This window comes from Arvicola amphibius, chromosome 9, assembly GCF_903992535.2.
Source record: "Arvicola amphibius chromosome 9, mArvAmp1.2, whole genome shotgun sequence".
Classification (NCBI taxonomy): Eukaryota; Metazoa; Chordata; class Mammalia; order Rodentia; family Cricetidae; genus Arvicola; species Arvicola amphibius.
The window spans coordinates 82,155,515-82,179,327 of record NC_052055.2 but is presented as its reverse complement, the minus strand read 5'-3'; the positions used below and the strand labels follow the sequence as shown (position 1 = coordinate 82,179,327).

Sequence of the window (23,813 nt, the reverse complement as noted above, 5' to 3'; positions counted from 1 at the left end):
CCGCCCCCAAGTTCCCAATTTTTGCCCGGCAATCTTGACTACTTCCAATATCCAGGAGGATAACTATCTGTTTTGCTTTGGGTTCACCTTCTTATTTATCTTCTCAAGGATGACAAATTATAGGCTTGATATCCTTTATTTATGGCTAGAAACCCATTATGAGTGACTACATCCCATGTTCATCTTTTTGGGTCTGGGTTACCTCACTCAGAATAGTGTTTTCTATTTCCATCCACTTGCATGCAAAATTCAAGGTGTCATTGTTTTTTGATCGCTGAATAGTACTCTAATATGTATATATTCCACAGTTTCTTCATCCATTCTTCCACTGAATGGCATCTAGGTTGTTTCCAGGTTCTGGCTATTACAAATAATGCTGCCATGCACATAGTTGAACAAATGCTTTTGTAATATGATAGGGCATCTCTTGGGTATATTCCCAAGAGTGGAATTGCTGGGTCCTGGGGTAGGTTGATCCCAAATTTCCTGAGAAACTGCCACACTGCTTTCCAAAGTGGTTGGACAAGTTTGCAATCCCACCAGCAATGGATGAGTGTACCCCTTATCCCACAACCTCTCCAGCAAAGGCTATCATTGGTGGTTTTGATTTTAGCCAATCTGACAGGTGTAAGATGGTATCTCAAAGTTGTTTTGATTTGCATTTCCCTGATCGCTAAGGAGGTTGAGCATGCCCTTAAGTGTTTTTGGCCATTTGAACTTCTTCTATTGAGAATTCTCTGTTCAGTTCAGAGCCCCATTTTTAATTGGGTTAATTAGCATTTTAAAGTCTAGTCTCTTGAATTCCTTATGTATTTTGGAGATCAGACCTTTGTCTGTTGTGGGGTTGGTGAAGATCTTTTCCCAGTCAGTAGGCTGCCTTTTTGTCTTAGTGACAGTGTCCTTTGCTTTACAGAAGCTGTTCAGCTTCAGGAGGTCCCATTTATTCAATGTTGCCCTTAATGTCTGTGCTGCTGGGGTTATACATAGGAAGCAGTCTCCTGTGCCCATATGTTGTAGAGTACTTCCCATTTTCTCCTCTATCAGGTTCAGTGTGTTCAGATTAATATTGAGGTCTTTAGTCCATTTGGACTTGAGTTTTGTGCATGGTTATAGATATGGATCTACTTTCATTCTTCTACAGGTTGACATCCAGTTATGCCAGCACCATTTGTTGAAGATGCCCTCATTCTTCCATTGTGTACTTTTAGCTCCTTTATCAAAAATCAGGTGTTCCTAGATTTGTGGGTTAAGATCCGGGTTTTCTGTTTGATTCCATTGGTCAACTTCTCTGTTTTTATGCCAATACCAAGTTGTTTTCAATACTGTAGCTCTGTAATAGAGTTTGAAGTCAGGGATGGTAATGCCTCCAGCAGTTCCTTTATTGTATAAGATTGTTTTGACTATCCTGGGTTTCTTGCTTTTCCATATAAAGTTGATTATTGTCCTCTCAAGATCTGTGAAGAATTTTGATGGAACCTTGATGGAGATTGCATTGAATCTATAGATTGCTTTTGGTAGACTTGCCATTTTTACTATGTTGATCCTCCCAATCCAAGAGCAAGGGAGTTCCTTCCATTTTCTGGTATCCTCTTCAATTTCTTTCTTCAAAGACTTAAAATTCTTGTCAAATAGATCCTTCACTTCCTTGGTTAGAGTTACTCCAAGATATTTTATGCTATTTGTGGTTATTGTGAAAGGTGATACTTCTCTGATTTCCCTCTCTGCTTCCTTATCCTTTGTGTATAGGAGGGCAACTGATTTTTTGGAGTTGATCTTGTATCCTGCCACATTACTGAAGGAGTTTATCAGCTGTAGGAGTTCTTTGGTGGAGTTTTTGGGGTCGCTTATGTACACTATCATATCATCTGCAAATAATGAAAGTTTAACTTCTTCCTTTCCAATTCGAATTCCCTTGATCCCCTTATGTTGTCTTATTGCTATTGCTAGAACTTCAAGCACTATATTGAAGAGATAAGGAGAGAGTGGACAGCCTTGTCGTGTTCCTGAATTTAGTGGGATGGCCTTGAGTTTCTCTCTGTTTAATTTGATGTTAGCTTTCGGCTTGCTGTAAATAGCCTTTATTATATTTAGGAATGACCCTTGTATCCCTAATCTCTCTAAGACCTTTATCATAAAGGGGTGTTGAATTTTGTCAAATGCTTTTTCAGCATCTAATGAGATGATCATATGGTTTTTTTCCTTCAGTTTATTTATATGATGGATTACATTGATAGATTTTCATATGTTGAACCAGCCCTGCATCTCTGGGATGAAGCCTACTTGATCGTAGTGGATAATTTTTCTAATGTGTTCTTGGATTCAGTTTGCCAGTATTTTATTGAGAATTTTTGCATCGATGTTCATGAGTGAGATTGGCCTGTAATTCTCTTTCTTGGTTGAGTCTTTGTGTGGTTTAGGTATCAGGGGAACTGTAGCTTCATAAACGGAATTTGGCAATGACTCTTCTGTATCTATATTATGAAATACCTTAAGGAGTATAGGTATTAGGTCTTCTTGGAAGTTCTAGTAGAATGCTGCATTGAAACCATCTGGTCCTGGGCTTTTTTTGGTAGGGCTTTTTTTTTTTTGGTTTTTGATAACAGTTTCTAATTTTTCGCGACTAACAGGACTATTTAGATTGTTCACCTGGTCCTGGTTTAACTTTGGTATGTGGTACTTATCTTTAAAAATGTCCATTTCTTTTACATTTTCCAATTTTGTGGCATACAGGCTTTTGTAGTAAGCTCTAATGATTCTCTGAATTTCCTCTGTGTCTGTGGTTATGTCTCCCTTTTCATTTCTGATCTTATTAATTTGCTTGTTCTCTCTCTGCCGTTTGATTAGTTTGGATAGGGGTTTGTCAATCTTGTTGATTTTCTCCAAGAACCAGCTTTTGGTTTCATTGATTCTTTGGATTGTTTTCTGTGTTTCTATTTTGTTGATTTCTGCCCTCAGTTTGATTATTTCCAGTCTCCTACTCCTCCTAGGTGAGTCTGCCTCTTTTTTTTTTCTAGAGCTTTCAGGTGTGCTGTTAAGTCTCCAATGAGTGCTTTCTCCGTTTTCTTTAAGTGGGCACTTAATGCTATGAACTTTCCTCTTAGCACTGCTTTCATTGTGTCCCATAGGTTTGAGTATGTTGTGTCTTTATTTTCATTAAATTCAAGGAAGACTTTAATTTATTTCTTTATTTCTTCCTTGACCCAGGTGTGGTTCAGTAGTTGACTGTTCAGTTTCCATGAGTTTGTAGGCTTTCTGGGAGTAGCATTGTTGTTGAATTCTAATTTTAATCCATGGTGATCTGATAAGACACAGGTAGTTACTAATATTTTTTTGTAACTGTGGAAGTTTGCTTTGTTACTGAGTATGTGGTCAATTTTCGAAAAGGTTCCATGAGCCTCAGAGAAGAAGGTATATTCTTTCCTATTTGGGTGGAATGTTCTATAGATGTCTGTTAAGTCCATTTGATTCATTACCTCCATTAAGTCTTTTAATTCTCTGTTAGGTTTCTGTCTGATTGACCTGTTCATTGGTGAGAGAGGAGTGTTGAAGTCTCCTACTATTAGTGTGTGTGGTTTGATGGCTGCCTTGAGTTCTAGTAATGTTTCTTTTACATAAGTGGGTGCTTTTATATTAGGGGCATAGATATAGATATTCAGGATTGAGACCTCATTCTGATGGATTTTTCCTTTTACGAGTATAAAGTGTCCCTTTCCATCTCTTCTGATTGATTTTAGTTTGAAGTCAACTTTGTTAGTATGGCCACACCCGCTTGTTTCTTAGGACCATTTGCTTGATAAACCTTTTCCCAACCCTTTATTCTGAGTAGATGTCTGTCTTTGTGGTTGAGATGTGTTTCTTGTAAACAGCAGAATGTTGGATCCTGTTTTCGCATCCAATCTCTTAGCCTGTGCCTTTTTATCGGTGAATTGAGTCCATTGATATTAAGTGATATTAATGACTAGTGGTTGTTAACTCTGGTAATTTGTTTTTGTAGTAGAGTTTGTGTGTTTCCCTTCTTCTAGTTGTTCTGTTGAAGGGTCGCTAGATGTCTGAGTTATTGTGGACATTGTTGGACTCCTTGGTTTGTGATTTTCCTTCTATTACTTTTTTGCAAGGCTGGATTTGTGGCTACGTATTGTTTAAATCTGTTTTTGTCCTGGAATATCTTGTTTAAAAATATGGAACACTTCACGAATTTGCGTGTCATCCTTGTGCAGGGGCCATGCTAATCTTCTCTGTATTGTTCCAATTTTAGTATATGTGCTGCCAAAGCGAGCACTAGCATTTATTTTATTATTATTAGATCTCTCAATGACAAGTAGTCCTGTAGGATTATGTGATATACCTGTAATATGCTTTATGTTACACTATTTTAAAAGCTGTTTTATCTTGCTAGAGACATATGTTGGAGCATGATCAGTTTTAATTTGTGAAGCTATACCCATGACAGCTATAACTTCTAACAGGTGTGTAATTATAGAATCAGCTCTTTCAGAACTCAAAGCAGCTGCCCATTGAAATCCTGAATAATGTGTCTATTGTATGGTGCACATATTTTAATCTTTCAAATTTTCAAAAATGATGCACATCCGTTTGTCAAATTTCAATCCCTTGCATACCTTTAAGGTTGCTTCCTGCAGGTAAAGGAATTTGGTTATAGAAGGAGCAAGTAAGACAATGTTTATGATTTCATTGTCTTTTTGCCAAGTGATGGAGAAATCCCTTTTTAAACCTTTACTATTGGCATGATTTTTTAAGAAAATTTGTGGCTTCCTCCACTCTTCCTATTAATAACTTACCAATTCTATGACCACAAAGAAGGAAAAATCCAGAACACACTGAGAACCAGAGTATAGAAAGCACTGCATGAGTAGTGTTAGTTTCTTTTCTCATTGCTTTGTCAAACAAATACCTAGCAACAAGAAACTTAAGTAAGCAAGCATTCATTTTGGCTCACAATTTGAAGGTCCAGTCAAATGATTAAAATGAACTCACACTGAGAGGAACATGAGACAGCCAGTCACACTGAATCAGTCAGGAAAAGAGAAAGAAGGAAGTTGGTGACAGCGCTGTCTTTCGCTCTTATTCAGTCCTGGAATCTGGACCATGGATGGTAGCTCCTGTACTTAGGGTCTTCCCATTTTAGTTAACCCAATCTAGAAACCTCCTCACAGACAGTCCCCGAGACATGACTCCTGGGAGAATCTAGAACCTGTCCAGTTGACAAGGCCTGTCCTTCCTGTAAGTCCCACCTTATGGCTAAGGGTGAGTCAATTCTGAGATACAATCTGAGTCTTTGCCTAGTGTTCTGTCCTTTCTATAGTCCTATCAAGAAAGTAAAGATGTGTTATACTACCAAGTACTTACTGAATGCTTGGGCTAAGTTTTCAGTTGCTGTTTGCTGCATTCTACTTTTTTTAGAAACGGTCACTGTGTTGTGTAGCTTCATGCCTAAGTTACTGAAGCCTGACCTAAGACAATGATGAAAGAGAAAGACCTGGAGGTGCTGTGGCAGATGTCTTACATATGTGTAACTTGGTACTTGAAGAGGGGAAACTAAAACATAACCCCTTTATCAATGTTAATGAAAACCCAATTACTTGTGAAGAATCTAGTGCTATTATGACATTGACATTTGTGGCTGTGGTAAGTAACAATATTTTTCATAAATTGCTTTTATTAGAAATTGAAATTTAGTCTTCTGCCAGCTTTATTTCCTAGCTATATGAGGGCATTGTAGCAAGTTATTTTCAAAAGGAAAAAAGTCACATGAGGAAATTAATCAATTTTATTCTATAAAACAGTAAAATCATTTAATTCTGAATGCTTCACTAAAAGGTCTTATTTTCCCATTAAATCATGCCATACACCATTACCTATTCTTCAGTGCTAACTCCTGACTCCAAACCAAAGTATTTCAGCACTTGTGACAATTCATGCTGCCCTTGTAATTACAGGCACGCTTTTTTAGGGAGTGTATGGAATTTTAATGGTGATTTTAAACTTTCTAAAGTCAAGTCACTATAGAGATTATAACTTCCAGAATATGTGTGTGTGTGAATATGTGGAAATGCATGCACATATGCATACACATGCATACATGTGTGTGTGTATGTGAGAGAGAGATCTTTTGACTAAATGCTAAAGTACTGATAAACATATTTTCATTGCAGTTTCAGTGATGCATACTAAGCAATATAGAAATTATAAGATTTTTAAATTTCTACAATTTGCCATGCAAAACGTAAGATCTTGTTAAGTGATTCTGACTGTGGCCAGTATGAAATGTATTCCACAATAGTATCTCAGAACAGACTTGAGAGGGAGTACTATAAATGTACTATTGTGAGCACCCAAGCCAGGCTGTCTGCTTCGAACCCCAGCTCTTCCAGTAACTGCATGTCACCCTATTTCTTGTCTCACTGTCTTTATTTACACGTGGGATGGTAAGATTATTAGTGCTCACAGAGATGGTGAAGGGATCAAAGGCATTATCATGCATACAGCGTTAAAATATCACCCAGTGTACAGTGAGAACTATGTAATCATTCTCCATTGAAAACTTTTAAATGTGACATATTTAGCTTTAACGGTTATCTCTTTCGTTTAGTTTGTTTGCAGGTGGCTATACAATCTCAGAAAAGTAGATTTCAGTCACTGAGTTTACTCTCTTCTATATGGTCATTTTGATCTTTGAAACATTTCAAAACTAACATATCTGACCTTTCTAAAATAATCAGCAAAACTTCTTTCCATACACCAGTGCAAGGTGCACTACTAATGATACAAACCTTGAAATCACAAAACCAGAGGTATCATTAGGTGACGGGTACTGCCATTGCTAGAAAATAAGATTTTATCAGTAGATGGGACAAGGAATTAATAGCTTAAATTTTAAAACAAACAATATTATTTTATAGTATATGATATTTAAAGATGCTATATCACACAAGCAGTGTATTTTTCAATAAAAATCCTGAAATCCATTTGCTTTACATGATGCCATTCCCTCAGCTTTCATTTCTCTTGGAGAGAAAACTCCCTCTCTTCATGTTTCATGTAGCTACAACTACCACGTTTCAAGTAATCTTTATGTACAATAATATTGCTGGAAGCCTTAATAATAGATATCCATCCAAGTCTCAAGCTAAGTATCCATTTCATTTGGTGTTTTATGCTTTTTAATTTAAAGTTTTCATAGATTAATAAACCTTTCCTAAGTGAGTACTGTACTCACATCATTTCTATTCACCCACTCCCTTTAATTTCTCTCATATCTCCCCCCACTCCCTCTCATGCCCATGACCTTGTCTATGATTTTCTTCGTTTTACACACACACACACACACACACACATACACACACACACACACATATACAGAGGGTCTCCTGAGCCTATTTATGATGTTCTTATGGACATGTGTTTAGAGTCAACCACCCTTTTCAGGATTGGATAATTTATCACTGGCCACATCCCTAAGGGAAGAAGATGGATTATTTCTCTCTTGCAGTCATTGATTGCTATAGCTCTCCTCTAGAGACAAGGCCTTCTGGAATTTCCCTTATCTGCTCCGTCATGGCAACAGGTGTTATCATTACTTAGGTCTTGTTTAGGAGACCATAACATCGAGATTTCCTGGTTGCAGCATCTCGCTCCTATCTAGAAGGCACAGATCGGCTGTTAAAGACAAAGGCTCCCATTTCTAAATATGTTTTATACTTTTGCACTGTGTCTTTCTTTTACCCCTCTGGCACTCAATAACATTGATAGCAGCATCGGCATGACAGGAAGAAAAAAACCATACTTGCAAAAAGCATTACTGAGCTGTTTTTCAGAGCCTGTTACAAAGCCATAGCTTCAGCCTCACAGTACTTTGTCATAAGGGACATGAGTTACATGGGTCTACTTCCATGGCTGTAGTTGTCGAAGCTTGATTAATACAGTACTTCTTAACTGAATTTTATTCTCCGTGACTTAAAGCACAGTTGTTACATATCTGTCAACCTGAGTGTGAAACAGAACAAAAAGCACTATTAATTATGCCTTACTTGTCCTGAAAAAAAATAAGTGCCCTTTGTTAAGTGCCAGCTATCTTACTAACTGTTCTACCACTTTGATTCTGAACATCTCTTGAAAATTACTACTGCTTATATATTTTATGTGGGTACCTGGTGAAGGTTTATTGGATAAACGGATGAATGAATGGTAGAAATCCACTTACAGAAATGGCAGTTGTCTCACTACAAGTGATTAAGATATTTCTTTGCCAGGTTTTACTCTCAAGTGTCTACCATTTTGTGAAGGAATAGATGGATAATCCAAAATATAGTAGACTACTACACTTCAAATATATTCATTAAACACTAAACAAATGATTAAAAACATATTAAGGTATTTGTTCATTTCAAAATTGGTTGTTTTTTGTTTTGTTTTCTTTTGGATTTGGGTTTTTTAATTGAATAATTTGCAAAATGAAGGTCTGGTCTTTATCCTGCTTTTGTTGTTGTTAATGTCTGAAATGATTTTCACACACTCTCTGCAACAACATGGTCTTATCTAATTGTTTTTTTTTTATTACTTCACTTTGTCCTTGGATTCCATATTGAATGTCTACCTGTACATTATTTACTCAGTGCAAAATTCCAGGGTAGCAATAACTAGATTCCTCAGCTAGGACGTTATGATGTTTGGACTTAAACTGTGTATAATATCACTCCTGAGTGCTTCCTTTTTCCTTATTCCTTCTCCCTCAACTGATGTGTTAAAAATGATGGCAGATATATTTCCTATTTGCCACATATCAAGATGTGTCCATCCAACTTGTCCTCTGTTTCCACTGTGAACACATTGAACTGTAGAACTGATATGGCTGTCACCACCTAAACACCTCTAAGACACCCATGAGTCCAAAGGACTTGTGAAAATATTTAGCTGACATTCTCTCTCTGTCTCATGTAGTTCCATTTGATAGCTTCATAGGAAAGGATTTAGAAACTAAAACATACTTTCAGATGGGCAGGATGCTCCCCTTTGCTCCAGCCCAGTGAGTGGCAGGAGAAGCATACAGCTACTGTAGCCCTCCTCCCAATAATTAAATTTCTTGATAGAGACATGAACATGTTTTTGATGTAACTCATGAATTTTTTTGGCAAGCTTTATAAAGACTAAATCAATGCTAAATCAGAGGTATTTACAACACCCACAAATTTAATCCAAAGAGGATACTTAAAAGCTCATATAGATCTAAATGATGTTCCCCCAGATGGTGAATTAATGTAATTTTAGCAGGAAGCAAAGATGCACAAATATGCAGTATCGAGGCCTCGCGCTGGTTTAATGTATCTGAAGCCACCACAGCACAGATGTTGCTTATCACGTTGGTGCCAGTTGCCTGTCTCTCTCTCCACTACAAAGGGAAGAATGGGATTTGGGAGTTTAGGAAAACATGCTTCGTTTTCTTACTAACAATTTGTCAGTAATTGGAGCTTTTGGTGACTCTTATATCGAAATGATTTTCGTTATGTTCTTTTCAGGGTTTGAAAGGTGACTTGGGTCCTCAAGGTCCACCTGGCCCAAAAGGAGAAAAGGTACTGTATCTATCCCCCGAGTGTCCCGACCTTGTTTTAAGACCCACCTCCCCAGAAAACTGAGTGACTGCTTGTAGACCGCATCTGGTTGGCACGAACATCTTGAGATTAATGGAAAGCTGTTATATGAAAATCCTCTAAGCAAGGAAAGCCTTTTGGTTGCTTTAGTGTGAGAGACTGTGTGTGCCGCCATAGCTGACATTAACACACGTGTGAACACCTCCTGTTTCTCACCTTTGCTTGACAGCATGAGGTGTCCCAACACCACATTAGCAAAGGTGTCCTATGTCAGGAAACTCAGCCAACAACCCCAAGCTGTCACCTTAATGATCAGGCAGGAGGCTTTGGAGGGAAGGAAGCTAGCATCATGCCTCAGCTTTAGATTAAATGCTCCATTTCTTGTGTACCACTTTATAAAAGGATTTTGGCAGTGGCCTCTCAGGGAGAGCTAACAAATATTAAAGGTAAGGGTTGTGTTGAGTAAGGTAAGTTAGCAACCCTGATTCCATGGGAGTTGTGCATGTCTTCATTTTATTCTCCATGGTCAACAGATGCAAAATTCCTTGTCTGTCTTACATATTTCTCTTTGAGCTAGAGATGATCTCACAGAGCAATCCTTAGAGACTGATTTTAGTTCCTTAACAACTGTTATTTTAGTGAAATGGTTCCGAAAATAATGACTATATAATGCTATGGCTTAAAACTAGAGAAGATTGCGTTTAATGAGAAAAGAAAATCCTAGATATACTTGGCATGACAGCCCCACGGCACGCTCCACAGGAACATGGACTTCATAATGTTCAAGGCAACAAACATCACAGGAAAGACACTCGGGCCCAATGACAGCCTTCTCATAAATGAGTGGAGCTCCTGAGCCAGCAAAACACTGCAGTGACACATCACAAATTTGTGGACACTTTTTCAAAACCTTTGCTTTTAAACAGGGTCTCACTATGTAGCCCTGGCTGGCCTGGAATTTGCTATGTCAATTAGCCTAGCCTTAAAATCATAGACATCCTCCTGCCTCTGCCTTTCCAGGGCTGGGAAAGAAAGGGTACACAACTCTCACTTACAGACAGCATTTTCAAAGACTTTTTAATAGCCAACACACATGCCTGGATTCATGGAGGTCAACAAAGCTATCCTAGCCCGGAAAAGCACTTAGATGGAGGGAAAGCCTCTGCATGCCCCAGACACGAGTGATGCCTACTAAGCAGAGCCTAGGAGAGGTGGTGGGAACGGATCCTTGCAGCTGGAAGGCACGGAGTGGGGGAGATCCACTTATTATTTCTGCTGATGCTCATGCTAACTTTGTCAGAAAAATTATCTGTCGCTATGACGCTTCCCAGCTGCTCTGTTGGCAAGTAACCATATTTGGAAAGATAATTTTTTTTCCTAATTTTGGATTCATAGTCAAAAGAATAGAAAACTTGATTATTTTAGTTTTTCAAAACACGTTTTGCTGCCGCAGAAAGCACAAGGGCACACAAGGCGATTTTTATATCATAAACCCTAAGGGGAACATGATAAAGCTCTCATTACGCAGAAAATTTTATCAAGAAAAATTCTATTTTTATGTCTTTTCAGATTATGAATTTTGTGATAGGAAAATGGGGGAGTCTAGGAGGAACTGGGAAATGGGGGAAGAATATGATCAAAATATATCATATGAAATTCTTAAAGAATAAATAAAGACATAAAAAAGATTTATCTGTATGTATTGCTTCTTTCCAGACTGAAATAATGTGTAGAAAGGTGCTGGTGGTAATTGCAACTTTTCTCACACTTTTTAGGGTGATATGGGACCTCCAGGGCCACCAGCCTCAACTGTAAGTAATCTTAAACCAATATAAATAAATAAATAAAATTAAAATGTTCTATTTGCTATCCATACTAGCAAATACAATTTAAGCCATGTAATATTACAGGAATTGATAATGGAATCAGAATATGACTAACAAACCTTCTCCTTTTAAGATGGAATTCTTCCCTGAATAGTGAAGTACTTGACCCAAGGTCTTAAGGTTACTTCCCACAGGAGTCTGTAATCAGTATCTACCTCAAACAATTCTCTACATCCTTACCATGGTTAATACCATGCCCCTGTGTTTGATTACACATTCTTTTGTAATAAAATATGTGAGTAAATGGAAATAGAAAGTTCTACTTTGTATAAAAATTGTAAGAGTAACACCAGACATAACCATCCAGTACGGAGAACAGATAGCTCCTCTCCTCCCTTTTCTTTTATTCTCCCCCACCACCACCACCACCACTTAACATGGTATCACTACTGAGCACCACTGGCTCACCCAGAACTCGGAACTCAGTACGTTGCCCAGGCTGGCTTTGAACTCATAATGACTGTGGTTAAAGGTGTGTCCCATGATGTCCAGCCAACAGCTACACTTTCCCACTGATAGTTACTTTGCCCCCAAACCTGCCAGAGGCTATTGTTATTTTCCCATGATTCCTTGTAAGGATTGCAAATGATAAAATGGCAAAAGATTCATAAGAAAATTTAATAATGTGCACATGATAGGATAGTTGTCAATTAAATGTCTCATCATTTCTTAAGCACTTAATCATAAATATACAAAATATTCCCACTTAGATACAACTTATTACTACAAATTTTCTGCACAGAGCGTTAAAGATTCTTGTTTAACTTAAGAAATACTCTAAGCTTAATGGAAAAGAAAAAGGCTTTTTATTTAATTTTTAAAGATTGATTGATTGATTGATTGATTTACTATACAGTGGTTTGTCTATCTGTATGCTTGTTGGCCAGAAGAGGGCACCAGATCTCATTACAGATGGTTGTGAGCCACCATGTGTTGTTGGGAATTGAACTCAGGACTTCTGGAAGAGCAGTCAGTGCTCTTAACCTCTGAGCCATCTTCTCCAGCCCAAGAAGGCTTTTTTAAAGATCAAGTGTAGGTTTGTCAAATTTGATGTTGATATTATGGATGATATAAATGAAGCATTAAGTCACTAATATTCAAGGACCCCTGATGACGGTAGAAAGTCAGGGCTTCTAAGGATGTCTCCCAGCACTCTGGATAAAGCATTGCTATCTGTAGAGCACAGGAATTTGAGCAGTTTTGATTTTATACATGTGTATTTTTTTTAGAAGTTGAACACCCCAAACAGAATGATAGTAATGTCTTGCTCACATTTTCCAACTGGCATTTAAAGAAAAGCTATTTCTTGGTATACACGAAACTCAAGAAGCCAAAAAAGAGTCTTACTTAAGAATAGCCAGATTCTTTAAGGTTTTTCTTTTCAAAGTGGAACAAAATGAGTTTGAAAGAAACTTTTACCTTTAATGCCTTCCATTTTATACATTTTGGAATTAAAACTTTATTTGGCTTCATTTAGAGTTAGGCTTGCTTATCTTGTGCAAGGCATGACTGCTTTTCTGCAGCTAAGTCAACTACTTCACTTAGTCATTTGATTCCCTAGTCATTTTCAACTTCTGTTTGAAGGCTGATATGTGATCTTTATCATTTCACTTGAAATGGAATTTTGGAGCCTCACCCGGGAAATTGTATAAGATTCTATCTTTCTTGTGCCTGTTTCATAGCAGCTGAAGCCCTTCTGCTAAGGAAAACCCTATGGTGGTCTCTGCCATTCATCTAGGATGCACTTATGGAGATAAAGATATGATATTTTTGCTTTGTGGTATCTAATGATATGGCAAATCCCAATGAAAAGTGTTGCACAAAATGAAATAATAATGTTATGTGGGTATTGTTATTTGATATGCTTGCCATTAATTCGTTTTCTTATGTAGGCAATGAACCATCAGCTATAAATAGGGGTGAATTGAGGTTAATATCAACCTACAAGCTCTAAATATTTAATTCGTCTTATAATGCAGGTTAATATTTTATTAATTGAAGTAACTGATATCAGTCTTTCAGGAAGCCAAAATGACTAACTGCTCTATAATATATTAAACAAGACAATGATATATCAAAGAGTTCATCCATAATGGTTCCCAAAACCAGCTGCTCACTAAAATCCACTGAAAAGCTTTCACAAATTCCAGCATTGGGCCTCCATTCCCCCCAAATTCTAATTTAATAAGTCTAATGTGGAACCAATACATTTTTAAAGCCCCACAAGTGAAGCTAAACATGAAACTGTAGTGAAACAAGCTTTGTTTCTGCCCACATTTTTTTTTTAAATTTTGGAATACTCTGGCTTTGAAATTTGACTTAATGAACAGCAATAAAGAAATATCTCTATCTTGGAGAAACCACACTGGCAAAAAACTAGATACAAAATGCTTGGTTAAGTAGAGGGGGTTAGGTCGAGGAATGCCTTTCAATTACAACTTTAATCCAACTATTCATGTATTCCTGCTGGGTTAGATGCCTTAATGCAGCTCAAAATTTAAAGTGCGCAGGAGCCACCCAGGGAATCTTATTCAAGTGCATAGTTTTATTCTGTAAGTGTGGGGTTGAGACTAGAAATTATACATTCTCAGTAAGTACCTACTTGAAGTACCCCTGGTCCATGGCTCCAACAAAGCTTAATGCTCTTTCTGGCTCACCACCCTATTTCATAGGTCAGTATGAAATACTGACTCCATCTTTACTTCACATTCAAATCACCACAGGCATTTATCGGACTCTCTGAGGGTGGCTGATGGTGGAGGCTGACCGAGGAGCCAAGGACAATGGCGATGGGCTTGGTCTCTACGACATGGACGGGCTCTGTGTGAGCCTTGTCAGTTTGGTTGCTCACCTTCCTGGACCTTGGGGGAGTTGGGAGGACCTTGGACTCAACATAGTGTAGAGAACCCTGATGGCTGTTTGGCCTCAAGAGGGAGGGAGTGGGGGTGTGGGTGGAGGGGAGGGGAGGGAAGGGGGAGGAGCAGGGGAGGAGATGGCAATTTTTAATAAAAAACAAATAAACTGGAAAAAAATAAAAAATATATATTTAAAAAAAAAAGAAAGAAAAGATGTAACTTTTAGGCTATCGTCTTTACCAATGAAGTTAGAACCTCTTGGAAAAAACTATGCTGTCGGAGGTTAAATTTTCCAAAGGCAACTCCTATATAGTTTGAGAGCCATGGTCTTGAAAGCATACCTAACGATTTCTGCAACTTTCTCTTGAAATTCTGGAATAAACACTTTGGAGTCACTCATTAGTATTTGTATAAGAAATAACCAAAATGATTACTTTAGAGACTTCAGTGATACCTAATATTTGGTTCCTGATTACTTCATCATGAAGGATAAACTTCAAACTACATATTTGCAATCTACTGGCAAGCCTAACAGGGATTTTTCTATTTCCTAAGCAAGTCCACAAGTATTGATAATTCCAAGACATAAAGTACTAAGGACTATCCGAGTTTACACTGTTGAGCTGGGTAAGGAGAGTAAGCCATAGGACTTACTCATTTTGATTTAACATGAAGATTTTTTTAAACAGTGAATGAAGAGAAATAGCAATTGAGCATAATGTGTTTGCATGCAGGAAGTGTGTGCGGGGCTAAGTTTATTGCAGTTATTTGTCTATCCCCGTGAATCATTGTGTTTTGGCTATTGGCTAAAAGTTTAAAACTCAAGTAAAACCACATTGTAAGTAATTCAAAATGGTATCCAAAACCATCTATTTTCATTAATGGGTATTTTTATTTCTTATTTGGAGTTTCTAACTTCTCACATATGACTATAACTGGGTCTCAGTGAAGAAAGTGGGTAAAGAAGGGACAGAAGCCAAGTTCTCAAGGAATAGAGAAAAGTTGGTGCACTGGAATGAAGGACAGAACCCTGGAAGCAGGTTTGCTACAGAAATCCAATTGCAGCAGTTGTTACTCTTTCTGCCACCCACAGTCACCGACTGTTTCTCCTTGTACAGGACGCCTTAGAAAATAGAACAGGGATGACAAGATTGACCAAAATGGCACTGCAGTTTCCACAGACAGTCTATGCTAAATTCCTTCTTGACTTAGTGAACGTAGTTCATGTCCAGATTCCAGAGTTGAATCCCTATGATAACATTTGGCTTCTGTAGGTACATCTTCACAGATCATATAGACAGAACTCCAAAGTTACCACATGAGGGGAGAAATAGTTACCCAAAACCAAACAGACAAACAAAAAATAAGAATGAGGAGGAGGAGAAACAAAGGCCAGCAAGGAAGGAAGGAAAAGAAAAGAAGGAAAAAAATAAAAGGAGGGAGGAGAGAGGGAGGAAGGAAGGAATAATCTGGGAACTAAAAACATAAAGATAAGTTACCCCCATGTCTCTTCTATCCTTAACCTTTAATAATTCTATTAGTCTTCCCGGATTTATGAATCTGAATGATAATTTTTGACATTATGTGAATAAAATTTCAATCTTCCCAGATGCCTTCTTTAAAGTTTTCCAAATTATTCTAATAACAAAGATTAAAAAAAAATAACCCCCAAAACAACCTAGTGAATCTGACAGTGGAATAGTCTACAAAACCTTGCCAAGGAATCTTCTCTAAATACTTAAACCCAAAGGAAAGTCACCCTCCCCTCTTCAGCACCTATCAGCTATCAGCATGTCCTCAGATAGGTCTCCATAGTCTCTCTCCCTCTACACTGAGAAAAAAATAATATATAATATCATTACATCATTTGTTCCCTTCCCTTTCCTCCCTCAAAACCTCCCATATACACATACTTGCTTTCTTTCTAATCCATGACCTCTTTTTTTATTAACTGTTGTTTTATACATATATGTGCTACATATATGTATATATAAATGTGTGTATGTATATATACTAAATATATAAGTACAACCAGACCAAAGAGAGCAATAGACATACACTAGCATGAATAGAAGAAAACTCAAGAGACCTCAGTCCTACACAAAAACTACAGGCAGCTGAAGAATACTGAGAATGGGAGAAATGATCTTCACTAGAAGAGAGCACACCAATTGGTTGCCCAGAACTAAACGGTCAACCTTGAAAATATGCTTGAATTTTTAATTGCCTCAATCTTGTACAGATCTTGCAAAAGTAAACATGGCCACTGTGATTTCATGTCCAGAGGACCACATTTCATGGCAGCCATCCCTATCCTCCAGTTCTTAGATTCTTTCTTAACACTCTAAGACATTCCCTGGGCCTGTAGAGAAGTGAATTGATACAGAGTCCCAACTATACCCAAGCTCTTGTACTACATTTGGTCTCTTGTACTCAACACTTCTAGTAACAACTTCTGTGTTATCCACTACCCATTGCAATAATAAATTTCTCTGACCAAGGTTAGGAACAGAAAAAAAAGAAAGAAAAATATCTAAAATATAATACAAATATTTAGAAGGTAGTTTAAGAACATGACCACTTAGAAATCAATACCAATAGGCCTATGAATTCTATCTTCTTGGGGCTTGGCTATGCTTAAAACACCAGCCATGAATTCTTTCCTGTAGAGCAGCCTTCAAATGCAGTCAGGGGGAAACTGGTCACGGCCTTAAGCATTTTTACCAGTATGGCACCCGTGGAAACATCCTGGCTGGCAGGTCAATATTGTAGCATGCAGTATTCAGTACTGGGCAAGACTATTGGTACCCTTTCTCCCCCATCATCCTGCATAGTACATTATAGCACTATGAAAGACAGTCAGCAGGGAGAGTTTCTTGATAAGTTCAAGATTAATCCCTCTGTAGCCTACAACGAAACTGTGCGGTGTCTCCAGCACTAGGGTCTTGCCATCTAGCTAAAATAGGTAATCAAAAGCAATGGCAATAGTTTCTATTGCTTCCAGTATCTCTTGGGCCTCTCTGGCCAATAACTTGTAGGGAAGTAACTGCTACCCACTGAACAAAGAGCTTCTATAGCCAAGATTGAGAACAGCACAACTCTATAGATACAGATCAATATTTAATAAGCAATTTGACAGCATGACCATTTAGAGAAAACAATAATAATAGGTTGTTGTGGTCTGTGATCTCTCCAACCATAGGCTTTTGTCCAGGTTAGAATAGCAAGCATGCATTCCCTCCTGTTTAATGAAGAATATGAGACATAATGGAAACTGTATTTATTATTTAAAGTCAATAGCATTATTAACCTATGATACTACCCTAGGTATTTCTAAATAAGAAAAATATTATTAGATGTCTAGTTTTGACTTTTTACTCTAAAAAGTCACTATATTGGTAATAATGTGTACTTACTACATGTCTATGTTACAGGCATGTACTTAAAGTCATGTTGGGCTATATGTTTCCCATACATGCTATTCTTTGAGGAAGAAGTATTTGATGTATGCTGATTCTCATCAGGTTTTGAGCTTTATTTGTGAGGATATTGTAGGTTAGATTTATTTATTCTTTTTAACTGACTTACAATCTTCCAGTAGGTAGAAAACTTTTGCATGAATTAATATGGACTAATTTTCCTGTTGATGATGTTTTCATTTGTTATCAATGTATGAATAGTTTTGTGCTTATCTCTCAAGAACATGAGTGTTCTTGGCTATATACCTACAAGTAAAGTCATTGTGTGATAAAGGATGTCCTTTGTCCAACTTAACAAGATACTGTCTAATTTCTCTGCCCAAAGTAACTACACAAATTATTGACTTGTCAATTTATGAGAATTCAAAAAGCAACTACATTTCAACAATATTTAACACTGTTAAATGTTTTAGTTTTAGGACTCTCAAAGCCCTGTAACACATTCAAATATTTATGGGACTTTAGATTATAATATGGAAGACATTACAAATCAATAAGAGAATAAGTAAAAGAACAGACCACCCCAAACATTATATGGAGACAGTGGTTTTTCTAAGAAGCAGAAAAATATATTTTTTTTCATGCTGGAAAATACTTACGACCTTAGTAAGATATCAGATTTGTTTGTATTGTCTCATACATTGCCTTATAGTTAACCAGACTGTTCTCATTTTAGAACGATTTTCTCATCTTTCCAAAATGTCCTCGTATGACACAAGCATGGAAGCTCATAAGTTTTATATTAAATAAGATCTTTCTGTTTCTTGTTTTCTGTTTGATGTTTTCATGGAAGTTTAGAGAATATTGGATAAAGAAGATAGTAGAGCTGGCCTGTTTGCATCTAAGTGTGCCAGAGTTTTACATTAAAGCTAGTATTTTTATGATTGTTTTGTTATGATTTTGGATTTGGCAAAAGAAGTCTTTCTGCTTTATTTGGCAAACTTTTTACATAGCCTGCATGTTGAACTTGTGGTCTTTTGTGCGTATGTTAAAATAGATATATATTCTTTTTTTCAACATCTCAATATAGTAAACTACCTTATATAATTTCTGAGTGAATGTCATTTCACTGCCTAGGATAAGTCCTACTTTGTCTTGATGAATATTTTGAACACATTAATGAAAGATGTGGGCTTTGGAGTGACCACTTATTTGAAGGCTCTCCCCTCTCTTCTTGGTTCTATTATTTATGATGAGAACTCAGCGATCATAATGTCCCAATTTTCATAGACAGCCTTCATTGTGCTTCATCAATTTTAGGTATTTAGTAATGATGTGATTATGTGTACATATGTTTAACTTTGTCCTAAATAGTTTCAGAAATTTTCAATTTATATCTTTCATACAACTTGAGGAAATTTGGTCATTTCCAGTATGTCTTCTGTCCCATTATCTCTTTTTCTCTTTTGAGATATCAGTTCCATATAGCTGGGTTTTTAAATAGTGTTCTACTTGTCTACTAACCTCTGTTCATTGTTATCATTCTTTTCCCCCTTCTTTTGAAGTGACAGTTTCTATTGCACTGTTGTCAGGCTCACCAATGTCTTTGGTCTACTGTTGAATCATCAAATGAAGCTTTTAATATAAAATTGGAAAGGAAAAGCAAAAGCAGAAGACATTCCCAGGTCTAGGGTCTCAGGGGCCATGACTGTCTGAGATTCACCCATCAGGGAGTCACATCCTGGTGGGCTGACACCTTGAACTTCAATGGTCAGCTCCTGTGACATGGCCACCAGCACCTGTGAGTGATGAGTTAGAGGAATGCTGTCATAGCTTGCTTTTTATGGTGTGATAAGCACCATAACCAAAGTAACTTGGAAAGGAAAGCATTTATTTCATCTTACAATGGAAATTAGGGCAGGAACTCAAAGGCAGGAACCTGGAGGCAGGAACTGAAACAGAGCTCATGGAAGAATGTTTCTTACAGGTTTGTTCCCCGTGGCTTTCCTAGCCTACTTTCTTACTCAGCACATCCCATATTCATCACTAGTGGGTAGCACTTCCCAACTGTGCTGGACCCTCACACGCCAATAATGAACCAAGAAGCTTCCTTATAGAAACAATAGTGAACGATCTTATGGAGGCAATCCTCAATTAAGATTCCTATTTCTCACATAGGTCAGGATTTGTGTCAAGTTGGCCCAAACTAACCATCACACATCCTGTATTCTCTTCTATTTCTCTGCAGTTCAATAATAGTTTTAATGAGCTACATCAATTGAATTCATATTATAATTTTTTCTTTCTGGTTGGCACTAGTTCTAACCTTACTTTTTAAAAATTTCCCCATAAATTGGAGAAGATCAGCAGAGATTTGAACAGTATTTATAATCAGAATCTGTGGCAAACTTTTCTTCAGGGCTTTGTAAACCCTTCCCCTTGATTTTCCAGGGATGACCTTTGCCCAAAATGCTAAACTTGAATCTTTCAATTCAGCTGCCTGCCGGCTTTTCCTTCAGCTACTGTGTGACTCAGATATGACCTTGTGTTCAGACTAAACTTCTTAAAAATAAGAAAATGGTCCCCGTGCTGCTTAAGTTTTCAAATATTGACTCCAGTTCTGTATTGCCCTACATTTCCAGTTTCTTCAAATGATTGTTAGCACACACACACAAACACACACACCACCATACTTCATACAATTTATATATTAGATAAAGCTATAGTAGAATGATTTAACTTTGTTTTAAATAGAAAAAAAGATCAAATTTTCAGATTATAGAAATCCTTCACCCTAGGAAAAAAGTCTTTATTTCACTTATTCTAAGAGTCGGTACAATGGCTGCATTCATTGGCTCACTGTACCTAACTCCTATGGGCTAATGATCAAAGGAACTAAAGCAGGAAAGCCAGCTTTCACAAGTGCGTTCAAAGGAATATGCATGATTAATTTTTCCTGAATTCCAAAATGGAGAGCTGAATTCACATAGTGACCAGGAAAAGATAAACAAAAATTATAATGAAGTTGAAACTAGAAAAAAATAGCTTATTTCCTTATTACTACACTCCATCCTTTTGCCTACACTGCATCCTTTTTCATCATCTGTATCTTTATATTTGGTCCATAGTTGATACTCATCTGGGTGTTGATCCAATAGGAACTGATAGGCCATTTATGGAAACATGGTGCATTTTTCTACTGTGGCCTTACACACCCTAAGAAAAAATTGTTTTACCACTGAGTCCTTGTTCTTAAGCCATTTCTTAACACACAAAGCAGAACATCCCTGGTCACTCTTCTGTTCAAAACCTCCACTGTCTTCTCCTGCTGTGATCTGAACTAACATCCACATGTAATACAATGGCTTACAAAGCCTTACAGAATTAAATTCTCACCTGAGTTCCTGAAGTTGTGTTATTATTTTCTTTCTGGTGTCATTATATCCCTCTCTGCCTGTCCTCTCCCCCACTTCCAGGCATACGCCCACCAAAGGAGCTTTGCTTCTCTTCGCTCCGCCTGATGAATACATAGATAACTTCCTTACCCATGGACGGTTTCTGTTTACCCGTCATCCTCTTGATGGCCGCATAGGCTACCCTTGTCTTGAAAGGACTTGAGTTTTTAATACCCATCATTATAGCCCATAGTTTCTTATTTCACATTTCTTCTAATGCTCAAATGTATTCAGAACTTCTGTTTATTACATTTATTTTGTTTTGACTTTCCTTCTCCATTTGAATATTAACTCCACAAAGGCAAGAGTTTTTAAGAGTTCTACTCATTGACAAATAGCACAATAAGAGTTAGACATGGAGAGTCATCGAATATAAGTGTTACATTGACCCACTTAGAAAAGTAATTTATTTGGAATTCCAAGCATATCTAGTATTGCTTGACATACTGTTTGCCCTTGAGAAGAGCCTGGAGTTTAGTGAATATTATCTTTTGGCAATTTTTTAATGTTATATTAGCTTTAGTAATTTAGCTTGCCAGATTCTTTCTACTCTAACAGAGTTTGTATAAATATTAGCTCTTACAAAAGATTTGGGTGAAACTGGTAAAGCGGCACATTTTTAAGGACTTTTCTCAAACTGACTGTTTTTAACTCCTCAAGGTAATTTGTTCATCGAGGCTTTCTGCTTCTTCTTAAGTCACTTTCTCAGAAAGTTGTCCACTATTCAGGCTTTTTAAAAAGCAAGATAACGACCAAATGTAATGGATTGCCGTACCGCTGCACATCGACTCTGCTCAATGTTCTCAGGTTTACAGGGAAGAGGGGGGGGGGGTCAATGTTGAATTCTAATCCCTGTGATATGTCTTGTAATTATTAGAGTATACACTGAGTAAGTCTTTGGCCTACAGTTTATACAAGCTTTACCTATGGTTTATAGTAAATCTTAACCATATCTACTCATTCACTTCTTAGCACTTCGCTGAACTCTTAGAAGGTAAATGGAGTAGTCTATCATAATCTCAAATGAACTGCTACCATCTGACTGCTTTTGCTTTTATTAGCCCAAATAAAGTCATATAAATTCAAATAGTGCCATGATTCTAGCTGAAATTCTCTAATTGAGTATATTATTAACAACAAAGAATAATTCCATATGAATGTATCTTTCCTATTGATACACACATTTAAATTATGAGTTTAAGAACTGTGTCAGAGTTTTTCTTGACTTGCCTGGTTACCACTAGAACAGAAATGGTGTTATTTCTGATATCGTTGCCAAATACTGATGCACAATAGATATCATTTAGAGAACCCAGTTCTAAATAGCCTAATAAGCAATAATAATTTATTATTTAAAATAGTAGTTTGAGAAAACCATTTTCAGAGTCAGTTTGTTTCTAAGGTATCACATCCTGATTATAGGAAAACTATGTACTTAATTCAAGATATTTTAAAGACCTAATTACCACTGAGTTTAAAGTATCTCTTCGATTGATATTTATAATATACAAACAAGGTAACATCAAGTCTAAATGGGAACATTTCTATTATAAGTATTATGACTTCCTTGATTGAGATGTGCTTTATCTAATTTTGGTAAGTTATTAGAAAACATGAAGATTTTTAACTTTGAAATATCCTATTAAGGTTAGTGATTTTCTTGTTTGTTAATGAACTATGGCAAGTGATATTAGCTTTTTCTTACATTTGATTATTAGATGTAAACCCTTATATTTAAATACACTTGTCATTTATTTTATATAAATATGGAGTTGTGTACAGGCTCTTAAACTGTGGATGTTCTGTGCTCTTCCTACCTTCATGATTAATCAGATTCTTTTTAAGTAGAAAACAAAGTCACTGCTGATTTGAACTGGGGGGTTTGCTAAACCACCCACAGTGGCTTCAGAAACAAGATGGGGTCTATGACTGAAATGAGACAGTTGGCTGGACCTCTCCTCCCCCGCTGCTCCCATCACTTCTGGCTTCTGCATGTCATGTCAGAATAAAGACAGGTGAGAAAGACACAGAGTGCTATTTCATGTAATATATATACTAATTTTAGTCCTCAGGAATATGACTGTGTTGCTCTGGCCCTGTCTCACTGGCAAGTTATTAAATACTTCTCCACATGGCACCATATGTTTAGACAGAGGCCAAAGGTCAGCAGCAGAGGTGCCTCATCCATGTTTACTAAATGATACTTGATTACCAGCTCCCTGGGGCCCAGATAAACCCTGCTTAAGTGAAAACGAGGCACTGAGAAGGCAGAGAGAGAAAGAGAGATGAGAGAGGAGAGGAGAGAGAGAGAGAGAGAGAGAGAGAGAGAGAGAGAGAGAGAGAGAGAGAGAGAACTACCCTAAATACTGTAGGCAAGTGAGAGAAATTTTCAGCTGACCATTTATAAATAAAATGGCACTCAATTAACAGATGGCCTGATGCACAGATCATAAAGCACACACACTGAGGAAGTCCTGACATAATTCTTTCTCTGAGGCGGCATGTGAAAAGACAATTCTTCATCAAGTAGTGTGGCCCACCTTCCTCCCTCGCTTGCTTGAATGCTTAGCACACTGCAATAAACACAGGGAAT

General features: G+C 37.2%; 1 protein-coding gene and 1 non-coding gene across 2 annotated transcripts in view; one reads left to right on the top strand and one right to left on the bottom strand.

Annotated features, from left to right (window-relative positions):
* Col19a1 (collagen type XIX alpha 1 chain) overlaps nucleotides 1-23,813 on the top strand; it is a 302,587-nt gene that overhangs the window by 117,872 nt on the left and 160,902 nt on the right. The window contains exons 14-16 of the mRNA XM_042055762.1: nucleotides 5,338-5,344; nucleotides 9,534-9,587; nucleotides 11,381-11,416. Of these exons, the coding sequence (XP_041911696.1) occupies nucleotides 5,338-5,344; nucleotides 9,534-9,587; nucleotides 11,381-11,416 (97 nt within the window). The remainder of the gene's footprint in view (nucleotides 1-5,337; nucleotides 5,345-9,533; nucleotides 9,588-11,380; nucleotides 11,417-23,813) is intronic.
* LOC119824150 lies at nucleotides 4,173-4,279 on the bottom strand. The gene has a single exon (XR_005287070.1). It is a non-coding gene; the product is annotated as a U6 spliceosomal RNA (small nuclear RNA).